This window comes from Palaemon carinicauda, chromosome 41, assembly GCF_036898095.1.
Source record: "Palaemon carinicauda isolate YSFRI2023 chromosome 41, ASM3689809v2, whole genome shotgun sequence".
Lineage (NCBI taxonomy): Eukaryota > Metazoa > Arthropoda > Malacostraca > Decapoda > Palaemonidae > Palaemon > Palaemon carinicauda.
The window spans coordinates 54775075-54790272 of NC_090765.1; the positions used below are offsets into that span (position 1 = coordinate 54775075).

Genomic DNA, 15198 nt, shown 5'->3' on the forward strand with positions numbered 1-15198 from the left:
TGAGTTCTTGTTGACAAGAAGTACTTGAGTACCTACTCACAGATGGCGCTGTTGTGTACACCCCCACCTGGATAGCGATCGCTGGCGTATCCCGACCGTAGATTTCTGTCGGGCAACGGAGTTGACAGCTACATGATCATCGGGTAAGTATATTCAAAAATTTATTTTACTAATGAAAATAACATTTTTTACACTAGATGTTAAACTCTTCATCACATCCCACCCTTTTTCGGGAGGAAAACTGGTGATATATCAAAGAGATGTAAGCTGTTTGAAATCAAGACTGATATATATTGAGAAGTCCTACCTCTAAGCAAAGTGAACTACTGTAGTTCACCGGTGTGTGAGGGAGGAGGGGTAGCTAGCTATCCCTCCCCTACCCCCTTGCTAACTAGTGAGGGGTTGTAAACCCTCGTTAAAATTCTAATGGCTCGTCATTTCAGCTACGCCGAAAGTAATACCCTATTTAAATAGCTAAGGTTTGTATGGTTAGGAAAAATACTAATTATCTACGAATTTGTCATATTTTAGGTCATTTTTCCTTAAATGATGTTTGGTTTCTATTTAAGAGTTCAGTGACAAACTCACACAGCGAGTTACTTTCAATTTTGAGGAAGGACTTAAAGGTTTACTTTCACAAAGGGCTACTTCAGCTAATTCTCTTTCTTATGAAACGTTTTTAGAAAGGATTTACTCCTCTAGAGAATGGTTTCCTTTTAGACTTGCAAAGGACCAGTTCGACTTAAATATGAGATGAGGAAAGAAAATGTGTCCAGGAAGACATTTTTACAAATAAACTAAAGAAATAAAAACAACTTTATAAAGGAATGGAAAGTTATCTATAGGTGATATGAAATAGCTATTATGTTACTGTATCTTTTTTTATATGGGTAAACAATATCTCAGTGGTTTACATAGATTTGCAAGGCTTTATCTAAAGGAAACTTGGTTTTATTAGAAGTTACTGGGCATTAAGTGCGGTGGTAACAGTGAGAGATACGGTAAATGATAATTTACTGTTTATTTATTTACTGAAACTTTGTTAAATTATACCTTCATTTCTCTCAATGAGAAAATTCAAGGTTTTATTTATTATATTGTATATAAGACTTTAGTTTGAACCCTTTTACCCCCAGGCTATTTGGAAATTTGCAACCCTTAACCCCCAGGGGGTTATTTTTTTCCCAGCACATTTTGCAGTATATTTTTTTAAAATTGCTCTAACAGCCTTAATTTTTGTCATAGAGAGGTCAGGTTGGTCTCATTCTCTTTGAAAATGCCTGAATTTTCTCAAAAAATTATCAAAAATATGAAAAAAAAAATTTTTATAGCATTTTTTTGCAAGGACGTACCGGTACGTCCATGGGGGTAAAGGGATGGCTTTTGTGAAACGTACCAGTACGTCCTTTGGGGGTAAAAGGGTTAAAAGGTGGATAGTGGGTATAGATTTGTAATCCAACCGAGAAATGAGTGATTACAAGTTTACTTTGGTTTTTTCTTCATTTCAAAACTTGAACTCGTTTTGGATAGATTTAATTATGGTGACGAAGAGAGTATGGACTCTCTTTCACTTTTAAATGGCCGACCCTTCCCTTAGACGGAAGTGTGTTTAGGTTTTTGGTAATTTTGCTTAACACGTTATAGATCTATTTATTTTATATCTCTCCGCCTTTATAGGCCTCTTCGATTAACTTTCCTTTATTATAAACTTATAAAAAATAAATTTTTATGTTTGTTTATATGCGACCTTTCCTAATAGTAGGCGGTCCTAACTTGGAACCGAAGTTAATTAACATTGAGCCCGTTATATCGTATTTAACCTTTAAAGAATTTAATACTTTTTTTTTAATTTTAATGTTTTATGAAAGAATTTCTTTGATAGTCTCGTACTGTTTTCAAAGATGAACTAACGTTTACTTTTTTTGTCTACGCAGTTGTTGACGTTCAGAACGTTCAACATGCGCTCTATCGTTACGATAGAGAGAGAGTGTATCACGGTTTCACTTTGCAGTAAGAGTAAACCGATTCTAGCGTTTCGTTCATTCTTTCTTAGCTTAAATGGTTTAAATTCTAAATTAAAGGAACTTTTTATTTGGAAAACCTTTCAGTTTTTTCCTTTAGCAAATAACATGTTTTAACGATATATAATTGGGCTCTTCTCTCAGGTGCGAATCAAGAGAGAAGAGAGAGAGAGATAGATACGGAGGGAGAGAGAGGAGAATAAACGTTTCGTTCAAGCGGGTAACGTTGTTCTCGTTTTTTTTACTCTCCTCCCTAGTCGCTGTAGGGGAAGAAGGTAAAACGTTTCTAGGGTTTTATTCTTGTTCCCAGGCTTTGTGCGGTGAGAGATTGTAAACGTAGTTTATTTGATCTAGTGTTTAGTCTCTTTTCCAGCCACTGAATTCTTTATCTTTATTTATGTTTTTCTGTTGCATTGTAAGACTGTTTTCGCAATTACTACCTTTTAATGAAGGATAGGATTGCGTGTTTCAGGTAGAAATCAGTTAAAGTTTCGATTTCAGTGAAATAAGTGCAAAACAGAAAATCAAAAGTGATAAAGTGATATGCGCAAAGTGTTACAGTGTTGCGTCCGAGGGTTCGTCTGTTCGTGCCAGTCGTTCACCTAGTCCGGGACCTCTTACAAGCTCCCAAGCCCAGGGGAGAAGTAATGTCGAACGACTTATGGGTTCCACAGGCCTTGATCAACGAACAGACGTTTTTCCCTCCGTGGTTTCGGGCGTATCTACCCAAGATCGCCCCACCCACACAAAGACGAGAGAGCCCATTTATTCCTCGTCTGCGGAAGAGGTTTCTCGTAAGAAACCATGGACCACATCTTGCAGCTTTTTAAGTGCAAGTCGGTCCCTTCCGCGCAAGTCCAACGGCCTAGGTGTAGCCACTGGGTCAGTTCGGACTCGCTGCAGTCATCCGACGACTGCACACCTCCCAAGAGAGGCAATGTGGTACCGCAACAGGCAGTAACTCCGTCTGTTGCCGCACCAGCTGTTTTAGACCCTCAGTCACAACGGACAGTAGCTCCTTCTGTTGCCGTTTTTGTAGACCCTAAGTGGTCTTTACTGCAGTCTATGCAGACTCAGTTAGCTGCGGTTATGCAGGAGTTTCGTGCGGAGAAGGTTGACACTGCTCCCGTTAGCCTACAACCTGCCACGGTTGTGCGCCCAGCTCACGCTGAGGCTGCCTGCTCCCACACTCCGGCTGCGGAGAGCTCCACCTCCGATGCGCAATCGACCCTGCCAGACGCATGTTAACGTTAGCCGACGTGCGGCACCCTCCGTTAACATGCATGAGCTACCGCATCAGCAGTGGGAAGGTGGAGTCAAGCTGCCGTGTTTTGACGCGATGCGTTAGTTTCCGCAACCCACGGCAGTCCCCACCACGCACCACCACTCCGCTTTGGTTGTTGCCTGCTCCCACACTCCGACTGCGGAGAAGGTTGACGATGCACCCGTTTGCCTACAACCTGCCATGGTTGTGCGCCCAGCAGACGCTGCGGCTGCCTGCTCCCACACACTTGTTGTGAGAGCTCCTCCACCCATGCGCAGTCGACCCTGCCAGACGCATGCTAACTCCCTCAGACACACGGAGCACTCCGTTGCCGTGCGTGAGCTACCACAAACTGCCGTGTTTTGACACGGTGTGTCAGCCTCCGCAACCCACTGTGGTTACCGCCACTCGCCCGCAGCAGACTAGTCAGTCAGGAGTTGAGGCTTCCCCACACAGCTTTGGTTGTTGCCAGCTCACAGACTGTCAAGCAGTTACATGACGTTGCCTTCTGGTCTGCTACTAATGCACCAGTGCTGTATGTCCTCACGCACCTGTTGTGGTTGACAGTTCAGTTTTTGACAGTTCTCAGACTGTCAAGCAGTTACATAACATTGCCTTCTGTTCTGCTGCTTATGCACCAGTGAGACCCTCACTGAGATAACCTAGCTTTTCTCGGACATGGTTCCTGTAGATGAGAAAGTGCTGTTCTCCCTCCTACTGATATTCCTTTGAGGACTCTGTCATTCGGAGAGGAGCCTTAAGCTGCTTAGCCTCCTATGGACTTTAATTAAAGCATAACAAGGCTTCCAGGGATGGTAAATGGTTCCGCTTCAGTCGCTAACCCCGTCTGTTGCCACACCTGCTCCCATAGACCCTAATGGGCTTTGTTGCAAGACAGGCAGTCCAAGCTTGTGTCCTTGATAGAGGATTTTTTACGGAGAAGAACCTTCTGGCCAACAACCTTCCTACCGGTTGGTTGTGCGCCCTGTTGACGCTGAGGTATCCTACTCGCGTCCGCCAGTTGAGGTGGTTCCTCCACCGATGCGACCCAGTGTGGGTTGCCAGTCGCACGTTGACGTTAAGCGACTCTCGGAGGTGGTTGTGGACGTTCAGTGTGTCACTAGGAAGACGTTCAACAACCAGCAGAGGTGACTTGTTGTGACGCAGTGCGGCAACCTCAGCAACCCGGTAGGGGGTTGACTGCACAACCCAGACAGTCTAGACAGTTTCGGGTTGACGCTGTACTTCCTCGCGTCCCCATGGTTGACAGTTCACAGACTGTGCAGCAGTACCATGATATTGTGTCCGGCTCCGTCACGCATCCACCAGTGCGGCCGGATTCAGCGAGTCAGACGATTGCCCACTCTGTTGCCGTTTCCTCATCAGTTTCGGATGAGGAACCCTCTGATGAGGACATTGCTGAACAAGACGATCAACCCCCAGCCATGCTATCCATCCAGAAGATGCTGAAGAAGGAACGCTGCCCTGTCAGGCTGTGGATGAGTCTGGTTAGGACACTGTCATCCGTGGTTCAATTTGTGTCACTTGGAAGACTACACCTCCGTCCTCTTCTGTATCATCTAGCTTTTCACTGGAAAAGGACAAGACGCTAGAAGCGGTCTCGATCCCGGTTTCCGGAAAGATAAAGTCTGGTCTGACTTGGTGAAAGGACTTTATCAACCTTTGAAAAGGTCTTCCCCTGACTGTTCAGACTCCCAACCACGTTCTCTTCTCGGACGCATCGGACGTAGGCTGGGGTGCGACATTAGGCGGTAGGGAATGCTCGGGATTATGGAACTCGAATCAAAGGACATGCATTTCAACTGCAAGAAGCTACTGGCAGTACGTCTGACCTGGAAAAGCTTCAGGTCTCTCCTTCAAGGCAAAGTGGTGGAGGTGAACACGGACAACACCCTGCTTTGACGTACATCTCCAAGCAAGGAGGGACCTACTCTCTGACATGGTACGAGTTCGCAAGAGACCTCCTCACCTGTTCAACAGGTCTAGACTTTTCACTAGTAACGAGGTTCATCCAAGGCAACTTGAATGTCATAGCAGATTGTCTCAGTAGGAAGGGACAAATAGTTCCAATAGATTGGACCCTCCACAAGGATGTATGCAAGAGACTTTGGGCCACCTGGGGCCAGCCAACCATAGATCTCTTCGCAACCTCGATGACCAAGAGGCTCCCAATACTTTGCTCACCTATCCCGGACCCAGCAGTAGTTCATATAGATGCCTTTCTACTAGATTGGTCTCATCTAGATCTATATGCATTCCCTCCGTTCTAGATTGTCAACAAGGTACTGCAGAAGTTCGCCTCTCACGAAGGGACAAAGTTGACGCTAGTTGCTTCCCTCTGGCCCGCGAGAGAATAACTCACCGAGGTACTTCGATGGCTAGTAGACGTTCCCAGAACACTTCCCCTAAGGGTGGACCTTCTACGTCTGCCACGCGTAAAGAAGGTACTCCAAGGCCTCCACGCTCTTCGTCTGACTGCCTTCAGACTATCGAAAGACTCTCGAGAACTAGAGGTTTTTCGAAGGAGGCAACCAGGGCGATTGCTAGAGCAAGGAGAACATCCACCCTTAGAGTCTACCAATCGAAGTGGGAAATCTTCCGAAACTGGTGCAAGTCAGTATCCGTATCCTCGACCAGTACCTCTGTAACTCAAATAGCTGACTTCCTCTTATATCTGAGGAAAGAACGATCTCTTTCAGCTCCCACTATCAAGGGTTACAGAAGCATGTTGGCATCAGTCTTCCGTCACAGAGGCTTAGATCTTTCCAACAATAAAGATCTACAGGACCTCCTTAAGTCTTTTGAGACCACGAAGGAGCGTCGTTTGGTTACACCTGGTTGGAATTTAGACGTGGTTCTAAGATTCCTTATGTCAGACAGGTTCGAACCGCTTCAATCAGCCTCCCTGAAAGATCTCACCTTTAAGACTCTTTTCCTGATATGCTTAACCACAGCTAAAAGAGTCAGTGAGATTCATGCCTTCAGCAAGAACATCGGATTCTCATCCGAAACGGCTACATGTTCTACAGCTTGGTTTTCTAGCCAAACACGAGCTGCCTTCTCGGCCTTGACCAATATCGTTCGATATTCCAAACTTATCGTATGGTTGGAAATGAACTAGCAAGAGTATTATGTCCTGTAAGAGCTCTTAAGTTCTATTTTAAAAACCTTTACGAGGCCCGTCTGAAGCTTTATGGTGTTCAGTTAAGAATCCATCTTTGCCTATGTCAGAGAATTCTTTATCCTATTTTATCAGACTGTTAATACGAGAAGCTCATTCCCTTCTGAATGAGGAAGACCAAGCTTGGCTGAAGGTAAGGACACACGAAGTTAGAGCTGTCGCAACTTCCGTGGCCTTTAAACAAAATAGATCTCTGCAAAGTATATTCGACGCAACCTATTGGAAAAGCAAATCAGTGTTCGCGTCTTTTATCTTAAGAATGTCCAGTCTCTTTACGAGAACTGCTACACTCTGGGACCATTCGTAGCAACGAGTGCAGTAGTGGTGGGGGCTCCACCACTACAATTCCCTAATTCCAGAACCTTTTTAATCTTTCTCTTGAAATATTTTTGGGTTGTCCGGAAGGCTAAGAAGCCTTTCGCATCCTACTTGATTTGGCGGGTGGTCAAAATCATTTCTTGAGAAGCGCCTAGATTAGAGGTTTTGATGAGGACCTTTAGTATGGGTTGCAACCCTTCATACTTCAGCTCCTAGGAGTCGCTCAGCATCCTATGAGGATCGCGAGGCTCAGTAAGGAAGACGTACTTAAAAAGGCAGAGTAATTGTTCAAGTCGTCTTCCTTACCAGGTACTTATTTATTTTATGCTTGTTATTTTGAATAACTGCTAAAATGAAATACGGAATACTTAGCTCATAATGTCAACATGTAATGCTGGTCTCTACCCACCCCCCTGGGTGTGAATCAGCTATATGATCATCGGGTAAGTTTAATATTCAAAAATTTATTTTACTAAGGAAAATAACATTTTTGAATATACTTACCCGATGATCATAAATTAAAGGACCCACCCTTCCTCCCCAATAGAGACCCAGTGGACAGAGGAGAAAATTGGTTCTATGTTGACATCGAGTACTTAAGTACCTACTTGACAGATGGCGCTGTTGATGTACACCCCCACCTGTATAGCGATCGCTGGCGTATTCCGCCCGTAGGTTTTTTCTGTCGGGCAGCAGAGCTGACAGCTATATGATCATCGGGTAAGTATATTCAAAAATTTATTTTACTAAGGAAAATAACATATTTCCAGTGTCCTTTTTGGCCCCTAACTGTACTCACTTTTTACCCTTCTGCTATATCTCTCGTCTTGCTTAATGTTTTTCCATCTTGCCATACAGTCTGTTAACTCCATCTTCATACTGTAACTGTGGGGTTTTCTTCACGTTGTACATGGTCACTGAATTAGCCTTCCAGGTCACAGTCCCCAGCCTTCTAGCCCTTATAAATTCGATCCTAAGCATTTCCTTTATTATCACACTATTATAAAATACTATTATATTACTCTTCATCCGTGACTCCCATAAGGTTCAATTCTTAAAGGATATTTAAATGTAGATAAAGGTAGTTGAAGAAGATAAGCATGTAATTTGGTAGAGACCGAAAATAACTCGCATAGGGATGCTGCTAAGTAACTTTGGTACCACCTACTGTATGCATTGCAATGTACACTGTAAACAGCTCCTATCAGAGGTGTTCCTTAAAGTATGTAGTCTTGTATGGGGTCTGTAACGGGAATTGTTGGAGTCGATAGGTTGTAAGAGGCAAGTGACAGAGTTCAGCTCTTTTAGAGTCTTAATAAGTTTGAAAATAACAAAGCCATAGGTTGTATTTTTCAAAACGAAAGACACTTAACATGCCATTAAGTTGAAAGGAAGGGAATGGGGTACGTCTGTATGTTTATGAAAGTTTTCAGAGATGAATTGTATTCTTCATCTGAGTTGGTCACTCACCAAAAACATGGCTAGAAGCTAAATTTATTGTTTGTTGTCCATTATGTCTGGAGGAGTATGAATGGGGATAACTTGCCTTTTCACAAATAAAACTAGAGTAGCCTATGAGATTTCATCATATTTCTCTTTATTTGGCTCTAACATGAGGTAATGAAAGTCTGATAGGATCTAACATTGTCTTCTTAGTATAAGGCCCGCTCAGTATGAAATATTTATGATGAAACCTGACCTTGCCTTGCTTCTCAGTACCTGGTCCACTAAGGATTAATTCTGATGAGATAATGAGGATCATGTGTGCATACGGGAAGCTTATCTTGGGTATATTCTAATTGTTAAAAGATTACATTTATAGTATTACAACTGGCATTGTAACAACACTGTTTTTTTGGCATATATAGATGAGCAAATCAATTAGGATTTTTGTTTTCCATATTGTTTTACTGTACTGTAGGATTTTTAGTAATATTTATTTTTCATGAACGTATTTCTTTTTTTTTTTCAGAAGATTAAATCACCAAAGTGTAAGGATATCCAAGAAGAGGAGGAAGGGCACATGACAAAAAGTGAATTGACAGTTTCAGAGTCTGTTGAAGGGAGTGAAAAGGAAAGAGTGACAGAAACAGTGAAGACAGGTGAACTAAGACCTTGTATTAATTTTTGTAGGTTAACATACCCATAACGGAATATGAACCTTAGACTTTTATATTTATTATTGTGAGTACGAGTACTTTTGACTGAACCAGGAGATTGTAAGGATTAAAATTGAGTAGCTGACTGGATGATTAACTGTCGGTGAATCTTTCTTGTAGTGGTTTTATATACAATGTTGCACTAATGCTAAGTGAATATTATTGCTGCAAATAACAGAATTTTTAAATTAGATGATTTTCATAAGTCTTACCAAACATTCATGGAGCTATATATTTTGCAAGTGTAATTTAGTAGACAAACTCAAAGTAAATAGAGAACTAATGGGTTTGTATGACCATCCCTCCTATCTTATAGGTTGACAACCTATTGTGTGTGCTACTTTTGTTAAGAGGATTTTTCATAACTTATATCGGGAATTTTTATGGTACAGTAGTCTAATTATATTAAGTTTTTTCAATATTAAACTTAGCCGGTGATTATATAAGCTGCAGCTCTGCTGCCCGACAGAAAAACTCTACGTTCGAAATCCGCCAGCGATCGCTATGCAGGTAGGGGGTGTACTTCAACAGCGCCATCTGTCGAGCAGGTACTCAGTACTCAATGTAAACACAGAACTCAATTTTCTCTCTGTCGTGCCACCGGCAAGACCTACTAAATTCGCTGTTGCTTACTGGATTGGTTTTCACATATTTTGGTGAAGTACACATTTCTAGTTTTGAGCTTTCGCTTTGCAGACGTTATCTTCAATACATCCTTGCATTCTTTTATTGATTTTGGATTATTTGTTGACGACTTTGGATAGATTTTGAATTCCCCTTTGACTAATTCAAGATGGCTGACCCTTCTCAAGTCCCTAAATTCAGGAAATGTAATGCTAGGGACTGTTCAAGGCGTCTTCCGAAGGCCTCTATCGATCCTCACACCGTTTGTTCCAATTGTCGGGATAAGACCTGTCAATTGGAAGATCGATGTGAGGAATGCGTTGGGCTTTCGGAATTCGATTTCATCGAATTCCAGAAATACACACGTAGGCTAGAGAGAGATAGAGTCAGGAGAAGTTCATCTCGCTCCGTTGATTTTTCCTCTCCTCATGCCCCACAACCTATTCCTTCCCCTGTAGTGGTTGCTCCTGATCCCCCTTCTAGCACTCAACAACCTTCGATGGCAGATATGATGCGTGCCATCCAGGCTCTGGGTGAGAGAGTCGAGTCATTGGCAAGTGACCGTAACCAACTTATGGCAGACGTCAAGGAGTTGAAGTGTAAGAGTGCAGTGGGTAGTGACAAAGTGAGTGGTAGTGTTGTGGAAAGTGTTGTAGATAGTGTTGCGCTTGAGGGTTCGTCTGTTCGTGCCTGTCGTCCTCCCAGTCCGGGACCTCTTGCAAGCTCCCAAGCCCAGGGGAGAAGCAATGTCGTACGACCAAAGGGTTCGAGAGGCTTTAATCAGCGAACAGACGTTCCCTCCGTGGTTTCGGACGTATCTAACCAAGATCGCCCCACCCACACGAAGACGAGAGAGCCAATTTATTCCTCGTCTGCGGAAGAGGTTTCTCGAAAGAAACCATGGACCAAGGTCTCGCGGCCTCTTAAGCGCAAGTCGGTCCCTTCCGCGCAAGTCCAACGGCCCAGTTGTAGCCACTGGGTCAGTTCGGACTCGCTGCAGTCTTCCGATGACTGCACACCTCCTAAGAGAGGCAAAGCGGTACCGCATCAGGCAGTAACACCGTCTGTTGCCGCACCTGCTACTGTAGACCCTAAGTGGTCTTTGCTGCAGACCATGCAGTCACAGTTAACGTCATTGATGCAGGACTTTCGTGCGGAGAAGGTTGACGCTGCACCAACCGCTAGCCTACAACCACCCACGGTTGTGCGTCCAGTGGACGCTGAGGCTACCTTCTCCCGCACTCCAGCTGTGAGAGTCCCGCCACCCATGCGTTCCAGTGTACCCTGCCAGCCGCATGTTGACGTTCAGCGACGCACGGAACCTTCCGTTGACGTTCGCGAGTTACAACAACAACCTAAGTTGTTTTGTTTTGACGCGGTGCGTCAACCTCCGCAACCCAGTGTGGTTACCACTACTCGCCCACATCAGACTAGACAGTCTGGAGTAGACGCTTTGCGCCCCCGCGCTGCTATGGTTGTTGCCAGTTCACAGACTGGGCAACAGTTCCATGACGTTGCGTCCGGTTCAGTCACGCATGCACCCGTGCTGCCGGACTCAGCTGACCAGCCGATTCCTACTCCTTTGCCACTTCCTCCTCAGTTTTCAGATGATGGACTCTCTGATGATGACGACGCTGCACACATTGACGACCCGCATACGGACATCGACGAACCCAAGACCACGCAACCCTCCTTGGACTTTAGGAAAGTTCATGCACTGTTCAGGGAGATGTTTCCTGATCAGTTTGTTTCTGCGGCCCCACGCTCTCCTCCATCTGAGTTCGCTTTAGGCACGCAGTCATCCGCGCCTGCCTTTACGAATCTCGTCCTCGCCCGCTCGTCTAAGAGAGCTTTACGAGTGTTGGGAGAATGGATGCAGTCCAAAAAGAACCTTGGGAAGACAGCATTCACGTTTCCCCCTGCGAGACTCTCTTCCAGATCGAGCGTCTGGTATGCCCGGGAGAAGTTCTCGGCTTGGGAGTTCCTGCCTCTGCCCAGGGCGACTTCTCAAGTCTAGTAGACTCTCCCCGCAGGCTAGCCATGAGACGCTCTAAGATTTGTTGGTCTCCTTCAGACTTAGACCATCTGTTGAAAGGAGTGTTCAGAGCCTTCGAGGTTTTTAACTTTTTGGATTGGTGTTTGGGAGCGTTGAGCAGGAAGATCTCCCTTCTGACAAGGAAACTTCCATGCTCATTATGTCCTGCATGGACAAGGCCATCCGTGACGGATCCAGTGAGCTTGCGGCTTCGTTCGTTTCCGGGGTCCTCAAGAAACGGGAAAACCTTTGCTCCTTCTTGTCAGCTGGAGTAACACCGTGTCAGAGATCGGAACTTATGTTTGCTCCTCTCTCAAAGTGCCTTTTCCCAGAGGAGTTGATAAAGGAGATTGCTGCCTCCTTGATTCAAAAAGACACTCATGACCTGGTTGCGTCCTCTGCCCGCAAAGCCACCCCTTTGCCTACCTTGTCTAGACCCAGGATGGACACTCCAGCGTCCAGATTCATTCCGCCCTTTCGTGGCAGAGCCTCCAGCAGAGGAGGTGCTCGTGCCGAAGGGAGACGTGGGAAGAAGAAAGGTACCAAGTCCTTTAAGGGCAGAGTCTGACTGCCACCTTCTTCAGACAGCAGTGGGAGCCAGACTCAAGAACTTCTGGCAGACCTGGGAGAAAAGGGGCGCAGATGCATAATCTGTGAAGTTGCTCAGAGAAGGGTACAAGATCCCGTTTGTACGCAAACCCCCTCTAGCAACGTCTCCCATCGATCTCTCTCCCAGGTACAGAGAGGAGGACAAGAGACTAGCTTTGAAGCAAGAGGTGTCTCTCTTACTAGAAAAGGGAGCGGTAGTCAAAGTCCGGGACCATCAATCCCCGGGCTTCTACAACCGTCTCTTCTTAGTGGTAAAGAAGACAGGAGGGTGGAGGCCGGTGCTAGACGTCAGTGCGCTGAATGTCTTTGTCACAAAGCAGACGTTCGCCATGGAGACCACAAAGTCTGTTCTAGCAGCGGTCAGGAAGGAAGACTGGATGGTCTCTTTAGACTTTCACGTCCCCATCCACCCAGAATCCCAACCTTTTCTGAGGTTCGTTTACGAAAAGGTTGTCTACCAATTTCAAGCCCTGTGCTTTGGCCTAAGCACGGCTCCTCTTGTCTTTACGAAGCTGATGAGGAATATTGCCAAATTCCTGCATTTAGCGGATATCAGAGCCTCCCTCTATTTGGACGACTGGCTTCTAAGAGCTTCTTCCAGTCGTCGCTGTCTGGAGAATCTAAAGTGGACTCTAGATCTGACCAAGGAATTGGGTCTCCTGGTCAATATGGAAAAGTCCCAACTGGTCCCATCCCAAACTATAGTGTACTTAGGGATGGAGATTCACAGTCAAGCTTTTCGGGCTTTTCCGTCGGCCCCCAGAATAAGTCAAGCCCAAGGATGCATCCAGAACATGCTAAAGAAGGACCGATGTTCAGTCAGACAGTGGATGAGTCTGATAGGGACGCTTTCATCCCTGGAACAGTTCATTTCGTTAGGGAGACTGCACCTCCGTCCCCTTCAATTTCACCTAGGCCTATTCTTGGTGTTGAGACCAAGAATTGCATCTTAAAACAAGCGAATTAGTTGATTTGAGTTGTGGTGGCCTGGTGGTAGCGTCCTTGCCTGGTGATTGCCAGACTGGGGTTCGAATCCCGCTTAAACTCGTTATTTCATTTGGTAGCTGCAACTTCACCATCATTGTGAGCTAAGGAGGGGGATTTAGGGGAGCTTATATGTCTATCTGCCTAACCCTCCCTGGCCCTAGCTTGGGTGGAGAGGGGACTTGGACGCTGATCATATGTGATATGGTCAGTCTCTATGGCATTGTCATGCTTGATAGAGCAATGTCACTGTCTCTTGCCTCTGCCATTCATGAGTGGCCTTTAAACCTTTAGATGCTGAGGAAGAGAGAAAATTCCAGATTCCTGCAGAAACAAAAAGACTGACATGTACAATGTGGCTGGTGCATATATAAGAAATCTTTCAAGAACAATGACAAAAATTATATTTGGAGAAAAGGTGTTGTAAGGCATATAAACTATCTGGGTTGAAAATGACCTAAACTAGTGGTGATACAGTGAACTAATACAGAAGTCATGGTTTTAAGTATGATCCCATAGCCATAGGCCTATCCTTTTTTTCACTAACTTCTGTAATATTCTAGTTTGGCAACTCTTCTCCAAAACCCTGATGTTTATTAACTCTCCTCTCCAAAACTCGGATATTTATTAATTATCAACAGGGCCTATTGATCTCACAACAACTACTTGATATATCGTTTCCATGGAATAAAATATTGTATACAGCTAGATATTCTATAGACCTTACTTTACTGTATCGCTGGACGAGACTATCTCGAATCTTCGCTCTATGATGTTATCTGATTTAAATTTCTCCCAACCACTATTGTTTTAACCTTTCCCATTGTTCTCCCAATTGGACAAACTTTGTTCTTTTTCCTTCGTCTTCCTGAACTCCTACTTTGAGAATGGTGTCTTGTCACTTACCTGCTGAGGTTCTGTGACCCTTTCGGTACTCAGTATGCTAAATTATGCTCTACCTCTGAGGGCTTGTCTGAAAGGAGTTACTCATGAAACTTTGGGTCAGACATTTCTTGAATTAGGTAGTATGAAGGTAAATATGAGCAGAACTTAGTTTATGGTTTTTAGAGAGGGAATATATTTATAAAAGTTAGACAGTCTAAGTCTAAGTTTAAAACAGGTAAATTATTTAAAATACTTGGGAGCTAGTGGGTAGGTTGTAAAGCCATGACTAAGAATTGGGTAAAGGCAGCTTGGGTAACATGGAGAAAGGTGGTAGGGGGTAGCGAGGGACAAAAGAACGCCAAATACAGTGACCTGAAAATATAGACCTATTGTATTACAGTTAGACCAGTTATGATGTATGATTTAGAAACTCGGCATCAAGAAGGAAGGAGTAGAAACAGGGGCAAGCCAAAATTGAGGATATTGTGGTAGATTTTGGAGATCTTGGTGCGTAAGAAGCTTACACATGAAGAAATTAGAAGCGCCGTCGTAGCATTGATTACTGACAAGACAATGGTATGGTAAGGTTACGAAGTAAAGAAAGGGCTTAGGTGAAACTTGTTAGTAGTTGAAGGTCAAGGGAAAACCAAAGGATTAGATGAAGGGATGAAATAATAGAGAATTTGGAACTGAAGGGTTTAGTGGGGGAAACTAATTAAACAGTTTGAAAAAACGCACCAGGGCAACTGACCCCTTAGTTTAAAGCTAGCGATGGGACGGAAGAAACTGACTTAGGTTTTACGTTTGCTAATGGCACAGTGATGTGGCTCATACAAGGTATTGGTTTTCAATGAAATTTTGTTTTGTTTCCCTTGCAAATACGTTTGACCAAATCTGAGCTTTCACAATTTCCATTTAAAAATATTTTGGAATTACAATAATTGACTTCAGAATAATTTCCTTCATTACAAAAAGAAATATTTTTCTCTTTTAAGTCTTAAGAGTCATCTAAGAGAAGCTTAGTATGCAACCACGTTGCTTAAGTCATTGGATAGTACTATTGAATTTAACAAATTGTTATGAGAAAAAAGTGTTCT

The 15198-nt window shown here is 44.1% G+C and overlaps 1 protein-coding gene across 3 annotated transcripts in view; it reads left to right on the plus strand.

The window, feature by feature from the left end:
• LOC137632668 (jouberin-like) overlaps positions 1 to 15198 on the plus strand; it is a 110309-nt gene that overhangs the window by 31689 nt on the left and 63422 nt on the right. For all 3 annotated transcript variants that reach the window (XM_068364748.1, XM_068364747.1, XM_068364749.1), the window contains one exon: positions 8778 to 8907. In XM_068364748.1, coding sequence (XP_068220849.1) covers positions 8778 to 8907 — 130 coding nt within the window. The remainder of the gene's footprint in view (positions 1 to 8777; positions 8908 to 15198) is intronic.